This window comes from Panthera uncia, chromosome A2 (genome assembly GCF_023721935.1).
Source record: "Panthera uncia isolate 11264 chromosome A2, Puncia_PCG_1.0, whole genome shotgun sequence".
Taxonomy (NCBI): domain Eukaryota; kingdom Metazoa; phylum Chordata; class Mammalia; order Carnivora; family Felidae; genus Panthera; species Panthera uncia.
In genome coordinates this window covers 92,394,739-92,413,379 of record NC_064816.1, presented here as the reverse complement: position 1 = coordinate 92,413,379, position 18,641 = coordinate 92,394,739, and the positions used below count along the sequence as shown (strand labels likewise).

Below are 18,641 nucleotides of genomic sequence, written 5' to 3'. Positions count from 1 at the left end.
CTACAGTTCTCAGTGTAAGTCTAATACCTGTCTCAAGAGGGATAGGGAGGATTAGGTGAGATTTTATGAATAAAGAAGCCAGTGAGCAGCACATAGGAAGAACTCAATGATCTTAGCTTTTTTTTCTTCCTTTTTTATTTCTTGTTTTTCTCCCTTGTGCCAAAACTATTCTGACATAATTGGAAACATGGCAGCAAGAAGTTATGGAGAGCTTGGGTAATTTAGAAGATGCCTGCAAAGAGAAAATGGAAAGAATACCTTGAGAAGAACATTTGTCTTTCCCAAACATTACCATTGGTTAACATACGTTATTTTGTTTACATGAAAATAGTTTCTTTACATCAATTCTTTCTTATATCTATCTATCTCTTCATCTATTTGCCTACCTTTAAACTCTAGCCATAGAGTTAAATGAAAAATTCCTGGGGGAAATTGCATAAACAATCACAGATACATGAAAGTATCTTTTGCATCTTTAAATACACTTTTGTTTGGCTATATCATTTACTTTAATCTGGCAAAGTAAGAATAAGATTTTTCTTTTGACATGTACAAGTTCATGCCCCAATCTCATTATTATCATAGAATATGGTGATATACCATGTGTAAAGAATAAAAATGAGGGAAAAATCATAATCCTTTCTATAAATATTAAATATTATATGCTTTAAACTCTTGAATCTTCTTTCTTATCCTGTGTTATTTTAAAGAATTAAACTATCCCCATCTGAATAAATTCAGATTTCGCAGAACATGTCTTCTATTATAGACTGAACTTCCTTCTTTACATTCTTTTAGATATAGTATATGGAAATCTCACAGAGAAATGTCAGTCATGATTAAAGACTAATGGCAGATAGTAGAAAGAAGAACATTTAGAAAATGTACATATGCATGTTCCACTCACACATTATAAAGATGAATTATGTAAATTATTTAAGAACAATTACTAGTCTTATTAAGAGGTAATTGTGAATATAGTATTATTAATTTTCTTTCTTGATTAATTTTACATTCAAATGAAAAACTCTTCACTCAGTCAACATCTCATCTTACTGACCTTCATTCATTCTTTTATTCACTCAATCACTCATAATTTGTTTGATTCAAAAATCAAACATCATGGTCTAGTTTGTGCTAAATAATTATTACTTATTACATAACATATAGAAACACAACCCAGACTCATTAATTTTTAAATTTTTCTTTCTGTTGCTATTTTAGCCCATTTTATTGTTTGTTTTTGTTTGTATTGGTTTGATTTGGGGTTACAGTAATTAAATAAAATATATAATGGAAATATTGGTCATTTATCCTTTCTGTTGATGTGGCACCCTTATTTTTGCAGTCTATATCATTTTATGAAAACTGGGAATGTGTGCCTTGGTTGGGAAGTTGGGTTCCCACTTCCCTTTCTTCACTTGGTTGCACCCTCCTCTTCCTTCACAGTATCATCTTCCCCAGAAAGGCTCATCTGCCCTTGCCTTGTCTCACCTCTTCAGAGTCACAAAGAGGTTTGCTGTACTCCTGTAGCACCATCTTTCCTGGCACTCACTGCACTGGAGTCTTTCTGCTCATAAGCACCCCAACCCCGAGTAGGAGCTCTGCGTTATTCATCTCAATACTCCCTGACACAGATTAAGATTAACCAACTCAATACGAGTTTCTTGAACTTGACTAAAATGGAACAGCTTTCCTCATATCCCTTTCAAATTACAGTGTTACTTGAGGATGCTGTAACAAGGCTAAATTCCCATCATAAGATAACAGCTTCTTAATTATAGCGCTTTGGCCTTTCATTTTGTTTTTTGTTTTTTTGTGTGTTTGTTTCTGATCTTTAGAAAAGTTCCTCAATAAAAATGTCATATTGCAATATTCTCCCATGAAGGTCTACATCATAACTTAGAATTTCAGTATGAATCTACTACTCTGTTTTCTTAAGGCACTGTTTCTATGACAGCTTCCTTCATGAAAGCAGGAGTTATTTTTTTTTTATTTTAGCAGAAAAAGTATAACAGAATCTGTCAAGATTGGCCATGTATGTATGAGGTTATGATGTCATAACCTGGTATTGGATTTGGTGGAATATAACGTCAAGTCAGTAATTCAGACAAATACCTACTTGTAGTTCATGAAATGTCTATGCCCTCCAGCTCTGTTGAGAATAATAACCCAGTAACCACTGTATTTTGTGTGCAACATATGGCACGGCTGCAGGGAAGTACTCTAAGTGATAAAAATTAAAGAAAAAAAAAAGGTCATTCACTGTAAATAGTTACCATCTGCTCCCCAAGCAGGGTGGCAAGCAGCATCATGATAGAAATTTAGGTACTGTTCCCGCCCAGTCATAAATTGTGAAAGAGAACAGATGATATGTGATTTTATAAGTCACTTAGTAAACAGCCATTTCTGAGGCAAAGGGTTTAATTCTACTGGGAGTTCTCTGCCACAGGCAAGAAACTAAACCATAATCCAAAGTCAAAATAGAATTATCCTTCTTTCATTTTCAATGTCAGAGGCCACACTGGTTGAATCACTCCAAATGTCTTCAATTGGATTGCCCATTCTGATGAATAATGTATTAGGCTACACCTCACAGTAAAAGATGGCCAGACTGAAGTGCTCAAAAGGAAATAACATCATAGTGTAGTAAGAAAAAACATTCTAAGAGTGAAGAGTGCAGAGTGCAAGAGAAAGAAAGAAAGAAAGAAAGAAAGAAAGAAAGAAAGAAAGAAAGGCAATCTGTGTGTATGTGTGAGAGAGAGAGAGAGAGAGAGAGAGAGAGAGAGAGAGAGAAGTATAGAAGATTTAAAGATCGGGGTGCCTTGGGTGGCTCAGTCACTTAAGCGTCCGACTCTTAATCTCAGCTCAGGTCATGATCTCACGGGTTCATGAGTTTGAACGCCCAGCTCTGCACACAGACAGCGTGGAACCTGCTTGGGATTCTGTCTCTGCCCCTCCCCCCCTCACAATAAATAAATAAACTTTAAAAAATTAAAAAAAGAAGATTTAAAAATCATACACTGAAATATGGATATTCATTCTTTGAATGGTAAAATTACAAATAAGTTTTCTTTCCATCTTCATGATTCTCTGAACTTTAGGGTTTTATGCAATGAACATATATTTCTTGTATAATCAGATAAAATATGTTACATTTTAATAAATCATATCAGAAGAAAGGAATTTAAATGGTTCAAGGTATTAGATTCCAGGAACTGGAAGAAATGTTTGTATGGGGGCTAAGAGAGTTTGAGGGATTTTGAGGCTAACTCTGAAGAGTCAGATATAGCATTTAATTAAGGCAGAGGAGAAAAGTTTATGCCAATCATGAAACCCAACAAATGAGGAAGTAGCAAAATCAAAATATGCATGCATATAGGAAAGATAAGCTAAGATTCCTTTCCTTATAAGCATATTTTATTTGAAAGTAGAGCAATATTATTAAATTAGGTAATCAACCTTATTCACCACTTGGCTCTGACAGTGGACTTCCTTTACATATTGAGTCCACTCTACAAAATGAAAGAATTACTATTTTTGAGAATACTCCATTATGTGGCAGGATCCTAAGGCAATTCTAATTGAGGAGTTCTCAAAAAGTTTCGAGTAACATCAGCACACTGAAAAGAATATCACTCATTTTTATGTGTGTCAAATTATCAAGCAATTTGTTTTTAGAGTCACATTCTGTAAACTCTGAAAACAGAGACTTAAACTGAATGGCTGTATTTTTATGACCACACTTCTCTTCTTTATCACAGCTGACAGAAAAGCTCTCTCAGACTTTAGTTTTTGTGCACAGACTTGGGTCTCTTGCTGTTCCAACCTTAGTTATTTCCTTCCCTTGGTTTCCTACAATATGAAGCATAACCAATACCCACCAGTTGGTGGTCTTTGCTTCTTTAATGTTCTGTCAATGCTGACAATGTAAGGGGATGCTGTTGCTGCACTGAGCCCGGGAGAATAGCCACAGGAATCCTGTCTATCACACCTCAGATTGCCCCGCAATGCCTAGAACAATATTATGCACACGGTAACATCTCAAAGCCTAGAACAATATTAGGCACACAGTAACATCTCAATATTGATTTTGGTCGAGTGAGTGAAAACAACTTTTCATTTCCATTATACAACCTACATTTAGTGGAATTCAGAATAAAAGGGTTCCATTTAGCACACACTTCTGAAAGAGTGATTTTCCCCCTGAGACTGTATCATAGCCTGAAATGACAGGGTTCTAGTACAGCTAGTACAGTTACAGGAAAGGGTATTCATTTCTCTTCATTTAAATTATTCATCTCCTGTTCCTGATTACATCAAATTTGAAGATACTAACTTCTATGTTTGCTTCCTGAAATCAGGATCATCTCATGTATATATATATAAATATAAACCTGTACGTTTCCTTCAGATGTCTGTGTCTTTAGGAAGCAAGTATGTGCAAAGTGCATGTTCCCTAGCTAAATATAATTTATTGTTTTGCATCTTCAGTTCCTGTTTTATCTTAGGAAATGTGTTTCTCCAGTGATAGATCAGCCAGAAAATGCTGACATAATAGAGAACCACTCTGGGAATCCGCAAATTTGAGGTTGGCTTGTCAGTATCCAAAATAGCTTTAGCATATCATTAATCACTCAAAAGTATTTCAAAGGTAGAAAGAACTTTGTCAACCATTCATCCAGTCAGTGTTTCATAGTAAAGGTGAAAAAAGTGAGATCTAAAAGTTTAAATGACTTCTGAAGAACACGTAACTAACAATTGACAAAATCAGGATTAAATGTAGTGATAACTGATAATGACTACTGTATAATCATTACATCATATTATTCCATACAATGAGAGATGAACAGTCAGTACATTTTTTTAAAAAATCAGAACCTTGGGGCACCTGGCTGACTCTTCGGTTGAGCGACTGACTCTTGGTTTCGGTGCAGGTCACTATTGGTGAGATTGAGCCCAGCATCAGGCTCTGTACTGGCAGCATGGAGCCTGCTTGGGATTCTATCTCCCTCTACCTCTGCTTCTCCCCTGCTTGCACTTTCTCTCTATCTAAATAAATAAACATTGAAAAAAAAGTCAGAACTCTGAGACTAGGTTATTACTGAGCAAACCACCCATAGCCTTTTCCAGTTTATCAATTTCTTGAGTGTAAGAACTGTGTCTTAAACATTTTTTCTCTCATATATTAAATATACCATCTAACAATATCTCTCAAACAGGACTTTTTGATATATTACTTGATTAACTGAGTACAGAATTAATATGTAATTAGATAATTACTTATTATAGAACTAATAATATAGTTATGCAATAAGAAATTGTTCTGATATAGAAAATTATGCTACATACATTTTTGGGGAGGTAATGTGAATGATCAAATACATATAGAGTCCTAGCTCTGCTATATAATAGCTATGTGACCATGGGAAAATTAATTTTTTAAATGTTTCTTCCTTCATCTTACAATGGGAATAACATCTACCTCATGTGGTCGCTTTAAAGATTAAATGTGGTAGTCTGTGTAAGTACTTAAAGTGCCTTTATATGGAAAGTAACCAATAAATATTGATTATGACCAGCTGAAAAATGAACATAATCATACCTAAACCTTGAAGTTTTTAGAATAGAAGCCAGGATTTAGACTGAAGCAGAAAAACTTATCTAGCTGGGAAAATTTTTAAATCTGTCTTTATTTTTGGAAGAAAGCAATGGGAAATGTGTCTTTATCTGCAGCCATTCTGGTGCCATAGAAATAGCAAAATGCTACAAGAATATTGCAGTAAGGACAAACACCATGGGATATCCATGACTAAATAGTTTACTGATGCTCAATGAATATTTGTTTGTTTTTTTGTTTGTTTGTTTGTTTTTTGTTTTTTTTTTAACGTTTATTTATTTTTGAGACAGAGGGAGACAGAGCATGAACGGGGGAGGGTCAGAGAGAGGGAGACACAGAATCCGAAACAGGCTCCAGGCTCTGAGCTGTCAGCACAGGGGCCCGATGCGGGGCTCGAACTCACGGACTGCGAGATCGTGACCTGAGCTGAAGTCGGCGCTCAACCGACTGAGCCACCCAGGCGCCCCAATGAATACTTGTTAATAATAATGAAGAGATTATTTTTCCAAATAGAATTCTAAGCTTAGTTTGCAGGGAGGAATATTTAAAATTCTTTGCTAATGGGACACTTCTGTATCTATTTGCACAAATTTGTGCTCCATGTGAAACTATGTATTTTATAAATATTTGCATGGCTTACCCTAGAACTGAGAATAAAAACAGATAATACTAAAAATATGGCTGTCAATGAGAAACTAATGGCCATAATCTATTTTTTAAAGTGCTTTCAAGTGCAACTCTGTTTTAAGAAAGATGGAACTTGTCTAACATGATTGCAGACATATCAATACTTTACTCAAAACTTAGCATGACAGTTATGATGGCAGTGTCTCTGAAATTACACACTAAGTTTCAAGCCTTTCACTATATCAGATAAGTTCAATCGCACCTCAAATAATTTCGATTGTTGTGGATATCAGAATAACACATTTTTAGGTCCTCATGATTTATTGGGAATCTAAATGAGGATCTATCTGCCAAGTTGAACATGAAGACTTTTATAGAAAGTAAAATGCTGCTAAGCTCTCCCAAATGCTATAACTATATTGTGATTATTTATGCCACCCCTTTATTTCCTTTTTCAATTAATGCAGATGGACCTTATGGACTTCAAGTTAATTCTGACAAAGGGCTAAAAGTAGGGGAAGTGTTTACTGTTGACATTGGAGAAGCCATCTTGTTTTACTGTTCTGCTGATTCTTACCCCCCCAACACCTACTCCTGGATCCGGAGGACTGACAATACAACATATGTCATCAAGCATGGACCTCGCTTGGAAGTTACATCTGAGAAAGTAGCCCAGAAGCCAACTGATTATGTGTGCTGTGCTTACAACAATGTAACTGGACGGCGAGATGAAGCTCATTTCACAGTCATCATCACTTCTGTAGGTAAGTGTGACATAAAAGGCAAGGATCCCAAGGAAACACAAATGCATGCTGGCCTTCTAATAGTCCAAATTTATACCTGTGTGGAAGAGAAAGCCATTGTGGATTGTTGATAAACTTTAAGAAACTCTCTTTCCTGAGTAAACTAATCCATGGCTTCTATGAATCAAAGAAAGAAAACCCAAAACAGAATGAAGGGGGAATTCAATTGTTAACTCTCAAGGACTATGAAGAAAAAGGGAATTCAATAAATGACTCTAAATATGCATTTATGCTCTTGATTTTACAAACAGGAATATAAGAGAAGCAGTTTACTCATTGAAACTGGGTTTATATCTGCTATTGCATTAGCTCAGGTGAATAAATCTCAGTAAGTTGGAAATCTGGTTTTCCTACTATCTAATTTGACTCCTCTTCTCACTGTCTTTCATGGGCCTCCCTTCCTCTTTTATCACTTAAACACCTGCAATCTGTGGAAGTTCTCAACAAGGGTCTCAACACCTTGGAAACTACAAATTTTGTAGGTCTGTGAAATTTGACATTCTTTAGAAATTAATTCTAAATTCTTCAGAAAAATCTGATTTTTCAGAAAGCTTATTGATCCACAAAAAGGTAAATATCACTGCCCAAAAATGTATGCTTGTCAAATTCCCATCCTTTTAAGCCTTCTCTTCTCTGTAATATAATTTTATTTTCCTATATGATTTCCTTCACTCCCATGGTTTCATATAACACTGGTACATCCCAAATCTATATCTTTAAAGCTCTAAAACTGTATACTCAGTTACCTTCTGATTATCTCCAATTTGAAATACCAGAGGCAGTGTATAAGTCCAACATACCAAAACTGAACCATCTTCTTTCCCCCAAATAACTATTATTTCTGTATTCCCTGTTTAAGTGAATGGCCCTGCTGTCTACCAACCTAAACCAGAAAGCTAAATGCCACTTCAGACCCCTTTCTCTTGCTTATTGCTGTGCCCAGCATCCCATCACCACGTTTGTCCATTCTCCTTCCTTCCTACCTCTTAAACCCATTTTATTCTCTCCTTATTCCTTCTCCTTCTTTCCTGAATTTCTTCTCCTCTCCCTCTCCTTTTCCCTCTCCCTTTCCTCCTCCTCATCCCCCTCTTCCACCTTGTCCTCATCCTCCACCTTTTTCTCCTTTTGCTTCTTCCTCTACTACTTCTACTGCTACTATCAAGTCCTTCCTGGACTCAGCTTTGCACATAAAGACAAGTCAGTATCCACCTGGGGAACACCTGACAGCAGGCTTGGGCAGGGATGGGTGGCTAGGGTGCCTATTGGTGGTGTAGGAACAAGTGAGCAAAAGATAACACCAAACAATACTTTCTCCATTGATATCTTCTCTTTCTCTGTCTTTACAGCCCTTGTGTCTAGATTAGGGCCCATAATATAGAAAGAGTTAATACATTTTGTTGAATAAATGAAGCAAGAATATAATCCTTATAATTCTTAAGCTAAATGTTTTAGTATGTAGCTATTGGGCCGTGCGCATCAAAATCACCTGGGGAGGTCTAATGATGTATTTTCATTAAGACACCTCAGACCTATTGGGTCAGGATCTTGAAGGTAGGATCTAGGAATCTGAATATTAAACAAGCACAAGTGTGGCAATTATGTGTTTAAGGTGTTTCTTTTTCCCCTATAGTCTTTTGAGCTTATTAAAAAGCCACCAAGAATTCTAAGACTATAACAAACTACAAATTGATAAAGAAATGCATAGTGGATAGAATCCCTCCATGATTCCTTAAAGTTGAATGTATTCATATTTGTGAAATCACCTGAATATATTGGAATTTGTATAACTGTCATGAAGTTTTATTTTTTTATGTGAAGAAAATACCACACTGTCTAGAAAAGTGTTATCCAATAGAAATTTTTGCAGTGAAGGAAATATTTGATCTGCACTAGCCAGTATGGTAACCACTACCTTCATTTGGTTTTTGAGCATTTAATTTTTTTTAATGTTTACTTTTATTTTTGAGAGAAGGAAAGACAGAGCATGAGTGGGACAGTGGCAGGGAGAGAGGGAGACACAGAATCAGAAGCAGGCTTCAGTGGCTTTTGAGCATTTAAATTTAGCTCTGCAACTGAGGGACTGAATTTATGTTATTTATTAAATATTTAAATTTTATTTTAAATTATAAATAAATTAAATAGCCACATGTATCTGGTGGCTACCATATTGGACAATGCAGCTCTAGAATTTTTACCTGAGTTATGTGTCATTTGGGAAGTAGATAATAATTTATTTCCTTTATAGCTCCCCAAAGCGTATCTGTGTTTAGGGTGCTCTAAATCTGACGCTCATTTATTCATTATTTAGCACCTAATATTGGCCAAATACTGTGGTAGGCATTGAGAATGCCAACTGAAAAAAAATTCCTGCTAACAAAATGACCACAGCTTAATATACACAGCAGGCATATGAACAGCTAAGGTGTATCATTTGCTTTCTATTTTATTAAAATTTTATTAGGATTAACCAGCTCTTAACCTCAGTGGCTGACCAAAACGTAATTTTAAAGCAAGCCATAATTAAGCATATAAAGTAGTTGACTAGCAATCTGGGTGTCATCTTAGACTTGTTACTTATGCTCATTGCAAATGAAAACATTGCTCCAATATGTAGTTGTATACCACATTGACAACTTTCACACTTTCTGAACTTTCTCCATTAATATTTGGCTAAGGTATTTTCATAATATCAGAAGCCCCCAATATTTGATTAAGATCTTATTACTGATGCCCAAAGACAGCTACAGTCTTTATATCAAATAATTGCCTTTTGCAAAATATAAAAAACCTGTTTGACCTGTACAAAGACCAGGTATTTGTTATTATAGTAAATAAGAAGAGCAGGTGCTTATTTTTCAGAGGGATTCAGAGTTGTCAACATTAGTGACCTTTTTCTGGTTTTTAGAGCTATTTTTCAACTCCTATATGTCCACAGAACTTTAACTCAAACAGCAACAAATGCCAAAGAAAATGGGTAGTATTGATGTGTTTTAAGTATTTGATTTTTTTTTAAGCTTTCCAAATTAATGAATCTCCGCAATGGAGATTAAATATACACTAACCTACAGTGAAAAAATGAACATCACTTGTAACTACCATTTGAGCACTTACTGATCATACACTCTGAGAAGCAATCTATGTTAAGATCTGTAGAGAATTTTGAGGGATAAGATACCTGCCTCTGAGATATTTTCAGAGCCAAGTTGTATTTGGTGTAACCAGAGTCTAGTACTAAGAAATAGATGAACGTTTTTGTTTTTAGTGAGGCACATAACATGGTGGCCAACCAAAAAGTTTCAGCAAAAAGCTGTGGAGGGCAATGGACAAAGGAGTCAAAGATGACTCCAAGATCACAAATAAGGAAAGAAAATAACAAGGTCAGGAAAGAATCAAAAGTTTTATCGGAGACTTTCAGTTGGGGAGAGGAAGGCCAGAGAAAGTGATGTTTGGCTCCAGATGGTGCCTTCTACCTCGGGGCTATGATTCACATCTAATTTGAGACATTAATTGACCTTTCTGTCTCAGTGGAGATATACTACAGAAAACAGGGACAATGGGCAACGTCACACAGCTAGTAAGTCATAAAATAATATCTGAATTCAAAGCCCTTGTTTTAATCATTATATAAACTGCCTCCCTTGACATTCTTGACTGAGAATATCAGTAAGACTATGGTCTTTCTAGAACGTATACCACATATCCAGGATAGTGTATATTTTCTCATCACCTTAACTAACTTTGTGCTATATACAAAGAGATACTCTGGTTTGTCCATGATATGTATATGCTTTCATATTAATGAGAAATTATGAAATACCTGTAACTAAAAATAGTATCTAAAATATAAGTTTCAAGGAAACAATAGCAATAAAAATAATACATTAGCATTTGTATTTGAAAAATAAATGATTTTATTTATTTGATTAAGGACTTCCTTGAATGCAGATGTCCATGATTTACAATTTTAATGGGGTCTAAACCACTGTTGTGACATGCAATATATATAAAATGAAAGTTTATGATGAGAATTCAAGTGTTCACACTTAATGAAGATATTCAAATATATAAATTATTAGAATTCCCAAGAACCACATGGCTATAATTCAGAATTTAGATATAATAGAAATGTCTTGAATTTGTATGTGATCCTAAGAAATCTATCACTTTGAGAAAGAGATAAAGAGAGAACGCGCGTGCGCACACATGGGGGAGGGGCAGAGAGGGAGAAGGAGAGAGAGAGAATCCCAAGCAGGCTCTGCACCACCGGCATGGAGCTCAATGTGGGGCTTGAACTCACAAACCATGAGATCATGACCTGAACCAAAGTCTGACACTTAACTGAGTCACCCAAGTGTCCCTATCATTTTTTTATATGTATTTCTATTGTACACCATTTCATACAGAAGAGAATAGGAAAATGATCCAAAGTAGGAAAATGAATTGACTAATTTCTTCTACCTAGAAACTTCTCATGTTAAGATCTTAAGGAGACATATTTCACTTTGGGCCACTGGAGAAAACAGCTAAGATAGAACTACAGCCCTGACATCCAGACCCTAAGACGTTAGACATCCCCATGAGCTTTTAGCACAGAATAACTGTGTCAGTCAGGTGGAGCCATGGGAGAGTATAGAAACAGCACCCCTCCCCAATATGGGGCTTTCATCTCTATAGGGACAGGAATCAGCTGTCATAATCAGCAAGCAGACTGTCTGAGAGAGATCTCAGAACTCCATTCTGATCTCGGAATAGACGAGCAGACTGGTGGCATATGGGTGCCCTGTTCTGGGTGCAGTCTCTCAAACAGCAGGGCTGTGATGCCATGGAAACCACACCTCTTGCCCATATTTGCACTTAATTATGTTATTTCATTTTATTTGTTTGCCTAGGGAGGGGGCAAATAGCATTTGCAGTAGGGCTTTGGTAAATGAGTCAATCATATTTAAATAATGAAGAGAATGGCATGCTATGAGCTAAACAGTAGGAAACTCTCTAAAAGAAAGAATGGGGCTCCTGCAAGTGTCTAGAACTGCATTCAGAATTCCTATACATTCTCTGTAGCAATAGGATCAGAATTTATCTGCTGCCTTACTTTCAAGTGGGGGTTTCAGAAGTCCATCTCTCCAAGACACACTTGCCTAGAACGGAGACTACAGCAACTATGCCCCTTGATTTGATCCTTGACATATTTGGCATTTTTTATTTTGTGAAAGGAAGCAAATTTCAAGTTCTGGGATGGAGAATCAGTGTCAAGAGATAGTCAGGATGCTCTAGAGGAGAAGGAGGCCTAACAGGGAATATCATTTGTTCTGAGAAAAGGGACTATGCTTATTCCTCTTTTTCCAGAGAAAGGATTTGCCATAGCCAAGGTTTTGGGGTGACAGACATTGGCCAATATAGGGTGGTTCTCTGATGTAGGGCTAACAGAGCTAAAGGGAAAAGAGGCAAGAGGACAATAAGGAAGGAATCTAAAGAGATAAGGAAGTAATGGTAAAGGGAATAAGTGGGATCCTCTGAAGGACAGAATGTGCAAATTCGATCATTTTAGGAAACACAAATCAAAAAGGACAAAAAGTTAAAAATGAAGGAGACGCAAGGAGATGTCTTATCCAAATGTAAGACATCTAATCATTGTATGTTAAACTAACTGCCAGGCTTCAGAATCATGGAAGTGCCTGGCAAAGAGCTTATGTATTCAAGAGTGTAACTTCACCATTAGAATGAGAAGTACTTGGAAATAATAATTATTAGCATATTTTCAAGATTAAGGGGGTAAAAACAGCAAAGACTATACTAAAATATTTTCCTGCGGTTTTTCTCATGGTATAAAGCACATAACAGAAGCTTGAGAAGAATAAATCAGCATTCAATACTTTTTTGAGGGGTTAGTGGAATTTTGGTGAAGACAATCAAGAAGTGAAACAGCTGAAACACATCAAGTCTGGTGTTAGAAAAGGTGGAAGGTAAAAGTGATTATATAGGAGCCTACCTGCCATTACAAAACCACTCTTTGACTATGGATTAACAGGAAAAAAATGAACTTGCAGTCAGAAAAAAACCTATGTTCCAGTCTTAGTTATGACTTACTGTAGCAAATATTTTAGTTTCTTGGAGACTATTTCTTTATCTGTACCTATAAATGGTACTTTAATTTTTAAAATTATTTACATTTTAGTGATATGATACATCTCTACCAAATAAATGGGAAACAAATGTACATTTGGTTTTAATTACATATGATGATTATACATTTAATTGTGCATATCTGAAAATTGGCTAGTTTTGATTTTAATATATGATCTAGAATGAAGAAATAGAAGGGAACCTGGGTGGCTCAGTTGGTTGAGCATCCGACTCCAGATTTTGGCTCAGGTCAAAATCCCCCAGGGTCGGGAAATCGAGTCCTGTGTCTGGCTCCATGCTGAGCAGGGAGCCTGCTTAAGATTCTTTCTTTCTCTCTCTCTCTCTCTCTCTCTCTCTCTCCACCCGTCTTCCCCTCTCAACTCTCTCTCTCAAAAAAAAAAATTAATTAAATTAAACGAAGAAATAGAGAATTCACTTGCTAAAAGTGGTGCCCAAATCATATTCTATATTTAGTATTTCACCCTTACTACTTTGCTTTTCTATCCCTGCTGGTGTTTCAAGAGAGTATTCTATTTGCCTTTATCTTACTGACAATGACACCAGAGTATGGGTTCTTCCAAATTTATATTTTAAAAGTAAAACAGATTAGCTTTTGTTGAGTTTCTAAAATTCTACCTCTAGGATAATAGAGAATGTGGAAATCAATCATACAAAGAACAATAAAACCATTCAGGGATTTTGATTCTGAAGAAGAGAATTCTCAGGGGAGATGTGACAGAAAAATCATGCAGAAAAAGGATTTGACTTATTAGTTATAATTTCGTTGGTAGAACTGAAGAGATTTGAGCTTAATGGTGGAAAGATTGCTGTTTCTCATATAATGGTCAGGTAGAAGTGATGGAAAGAGCATAGAACTATAGTCAGACATTATTGAGTTCAACTTTGTGTATCCTGAGTGTTAGCTGTCCCATCTTTTATATGGAACTTATTCTTGTATTTTGGAGGCCAGTGGAAGTGGTAAGCAGTAAAAGTATTAATTTTGGTTAGTTTTTTTTTTCATCTTCAAAGTCTAAGACACAAAGAAAAAATGTATAACCAACAAGCAACTAGAGAGGAAAAGAGAAATAAAATGAAGTCCTGATTAATCCAAATGAAGATAAGAAAGGAGAGACAAGAATGGAGGAAATATAGAAAAAATAATAAGACTGTAGATCTAAAACAAAATATATTAATAATTTCATTAAATATTAAGGTACTAAATATTCCAACTAAAAGACAAAAAATGTCAAACTGGATTACAAAATACTATTCAGGAGCACCTGGGTGGCTCAGTAGGTTAAACGCCTGATTTCAGCTCAGGTCACAGTCTCATGATTTGTGAGATTGAGCCCCACATCCAGCTCTGTGCTGACAGTGTGGAGCCTACTTGGGATTCTCTCTCCCTCTCTCTCTCTTTCCATCCCCCACTCATACTCTCTCTCTCAATAAATAAATAAATAAACTTAAAAAATACTATTCAATGCAAAAAATACTATTTGATGATTATAAGATATACATTGTATATATAAGGATACTGAAAGATTGAAAGTAAAAGGATGAACAAATAAACCATACAAATAGCCAAAAGAAAGCTGATATACCACTACTATTATCAGACAAATTACATAAGAATTGGATAAATTTTTTGAGACAAGAAGTAATACTTTAGATTAAAAAAGTGGACATTTCATAAGAGTAAAGTGGTCTCTCGAGGCACCTGGGTGGCTCAGTCAGTTGAGCGTCCGACTTCGGTTCAGGTCATGATCTCACAGTTTGTGGGTTCGAGCCCCACATTGGGCTCTGTGCTGACGGCTCAGAGCCTGGAGCCTGCTTCGGATTCTGTGTCTCCCTCCCTCTCTGCTCCTCCCCTGCTCATGCTGTCTCTCTCTCTCTCTTTCAAAAATAAATAAAATCATTAAAAAAAATTTTTAATAAAAAAAAAAAAAAGAGTAAAGTGGTCTCTCCAGCAGGAGGATGTAAGCATTCTGAACTTGTATGCATCTACTAGCAGTGCTTCAAAGTGTATCTAATAAATAGCAAAAATTAACAAAGTAGAAAAACCCATAATCAGAGTAGGAGATTTTAGCGTACATCTCTTGGTAACTAATAGAACAAACAGGCAAAAACTTAGTAGGAATAGAGAAAAATAATCTGACCTAATTGAATTAATATAGAATATAACATACAACAACTGTAGAATATACCCTCTTTTCATATGACCATGTATATGGTCATCTTTCTAAAATCTTGGTATTCAAAAGATTGAAATCAAACAGAGTCTGTCCTCTAGAGTAGACTTCAACTAAAAATCAATAACAGAAAACAAAACTAGAAAAATTCCCAACTTAAATAAATAAAGCAACATGTTTTCTAAATAGCCCATAGGTCAAATAAGAAATCTCAGTGAAGGGGTGCCTGGGTGGCTCAGTTGGTTGAGCAGCCAGCTTCAGCTCAGGTCATGATCTCATGGTTTGTGAGCTCAAGCCCCATGTCGGGCTCTGTGCTGACAGCTGAGAGCCTGGAGCCTGCTTCAGATTCTCTGTCTCCCTCTCTCTCTCTTTCTCTGCCCCTCTCTCGATCACACTCTGTCTCTCTCTATCTCAGAAATAAATAAACATTAAAAAATTTTTTTAAAGAAATCTCAATGAAAATTATAAAATATTATAATTTTATAATATAATAATTTCTTAATCATGAAAATACTACTTATAAAAAACTCACTGGATGTGTTGTTCTATAGTAAGATTGTCTACACTTAAGAAAGTGATGGAGAGGGGTGCCAGTGTGGCTCACTCAGTTGAGTGTCCGACTCTTGATTTCAGCTCAGGTCATGATTTCATGGTCATGAGATCGAGCCCTGAGTCAGGCATGGAACCTACTTAACATTCTCCCTCTCCCTCTGCCCCTCTCCTACGTTACTCTCTCTCTTTCTCTGAAATAAAAAAAGACAAAAAAAAGAGAAAGTGATGGAGAAAATAATAATGCCAAATAAATTTAAGAGTGTATTATGTCCATAGCCATCACATTATCTATGGCACAAAAAATTGAGGAAATATTCTTCCAGCATCAAAAACTATTATTCAGTCCAGCATTATTCACATGATTGATGAATGAATGAAGTTCCAATGTATGCTGTCATTTCCTTTTCATCACACTAAATATCAACCAACATTCATATTAAAACTAAACTTGTTCATTTATGATGTAACCTATTTCTTTGTTCAATTACATAGTAATCATAGTAGTTATTTAAAGTCTAATTTTTTCAAAATATGGTTGAATTTAACCCATAGACGGAAAATATGAGAGTTTAGCAAAAAGCAACAAGTGCATTTCCTGAGAATCAGCTATGTGTAATTAACAGTAAAGAGTATTGCATATTTTATAATTATTTCTAAGTTATGTGCTACACTTCCTTTATACCATTAAAATTTGTAATTTTTGTATGTATATATGTGAATACATTTTTTTGAGACTCAATTACTGGTAGGCCACTGGATAGTGTCCTATTTACATAATACACTTCATATAAGACTCTCTGGCTGCCCCAAATTCTAGAGTATTAGAGAAACAACAAAACTTAAAGGCCTCTCACTCTAACCTCATTTCACTAGTGTGAGAATCAAGGCCATCAGTCAAGTGGCTCACCCAAAGTTGCCCAGCTCTTTAGAAAGAACAAACCTGTGAGGTAGGAGCAGAGTAACTGAAGAAAGGCTCAGACCTCACAAAGAGACCACCCAGATGCTAAAGTAGTTCCGAACTAAAAAGGCCAGCTTTCCAACAGTGGGAGAATATAAATTATTAAGAGAGAAAATAAGGAAAAATAATCTTTCTAATAAGTTTTTGGTGTTCTAGTCTAGATCTAGAATCAAAAATCACATACCACCTGCCTAGAAAATCCACGTACCTGGTTTATACTAAGAGTGAGACAAAAGGAAAGAGAGAGAACCACTTAGCATCTGGGGATATTTGATACGATGAGATCAAAGTTAAATGGTTAAATGGTGGTGAACACTATTGGAAAGTATGACATAAGCTATATACGACATCTATTTCAACACATCAGTTGTATCCTGGGCAGCTTACCACATTTATATCCTTAGCAAATTTAGGCCATTGTGATCAAATCGCTCTGTGTCCTAAAATAAGTGCATTCCTTCTGCTTGGTCTTTCTCATTCTCACTCACCTGCTCACTCTCGCTCTCTCATGTTCTCTCTCTCTCTCTTTCTCTCTACATATAAACATAAAATAAGTAATATATAATATACAGATGCAGTAATGTCCCCAGGTAAAGCATAAAAAAGTCAAACCATATAGTAACTTATTATTGATCTTTAATAAAAATATTTAAAATATGTCTTTTTATTTAGGACTCGAGAAGCTTGCACAAAAGGGGAAATCATTGTCCCCTTTAGCAAGTATAACCGGAATATCACTCTTTTTAATTATATCCATGTGTCTTCTCTTCCTATGGAAAAAATATCAACCCTATAAAGGTAGGTTAAAATTAGAAAGAAAATTTACAAATGGTTTTATATATGTGCTAAAAATTACCTTACTGTGTTTTTTTTCCTCTTGGTTTTAGTTATAAAACAGAAGCTAGAAGGCAGGTAATACATACATTTCTACAAATATATTTTTTTCTTGAATGCCTTTTCCTCAGTTATTATCAGTAACAGAAATGCCTCTTTGTCTTTTCAGACCAGAAACAGAATACAGGAAAGCTCAAACATTTTCAGGTAATAGCTATGCTGAAAGGGACTAATGTAATGTTAATGTATATTAATTAATATTGCTCATTTTAATTATTATATATAATGTACTATTGATGTAATATAATTCATATAAGGTATGAACTGCTATAATGCAAACAATCCCTTAACTTTGAATAGTGCCCTCATTTTACAAAGTGCTATCCCTTGAATTGGTTTTACTGTAAGTCATACAAATCTGTAAAATAAACCTGAAAGGCACTGAACTCCATTTTATAGGCTAGAGAAACAAGGCTCAGAGATTAAGTCACTTGCCCACCATCACTGAGTTCTTCTGAATCCTAATTTATTGATCCTTTTATTATTTTGAAAATGCCCAAGACCCTCTCACTTCATTCATTCCTAAAGCAGGGACAATGCTGGCAGCTCCCTCCCCAGGAGCAGTGGGCAGGGAGGTTTGGCAGGTTTGCTGCTTCTTTGTCCCCAGCTGGCCCCCTTATTGCCCTTCACTATTGATTCCCTACTGAGTTGTTATAAATTAAGAATGGGCTACCCTCCAGGCCTTGGAGTCACATGATGCTGGGTTTCAGTGCCCTGTATGCCACTTTTTCCCAATGTCACCTTGGGAAAATTAACTAATTTTTTCTGACCTCAATTTTCCTCATCTATATAATGGAGGTAATTACTGCCCCCTCCCTCCACCAGGGCCACGAGGAGAATTAAATACAATGATGTAGGTGGAGTGCCTAATATGC

At 35.8% G+C, this 18,641-nt stretch overlaps 1 protein-coding gene across 1 annotated transcript in view; it reads left to right on the top strand.

Moving 5' to 3' along the window:
• HEPACAM2 (HEPACAM family member 2) overlaps positions 1-18,641 on the top strand; it is a 39,177-nt gene that overhangs the window by 15,674 nt on the left and 4,862 nt on the right. Inside the window, exons 4-7 of the mRNA XM_049642275.1 lie at positions 6,715-7,011; positions 17,545-17,670; positions 17,760-17,784; positions 17,876-17,913. Of these exons, the coding sequence (XP_049498232.1) occupies positions 6,715-7,011; positions 17,545-17,670; positions 17,760-17,784; positions 17,876-17,913 (486 nt within the window). The remainder of the gene's footprint in view (positions 1-6,714; positions 7,012-17,544; positions 17,671-17,759; positions 17,785-17,875; positions 17,914-18,641) is intronic.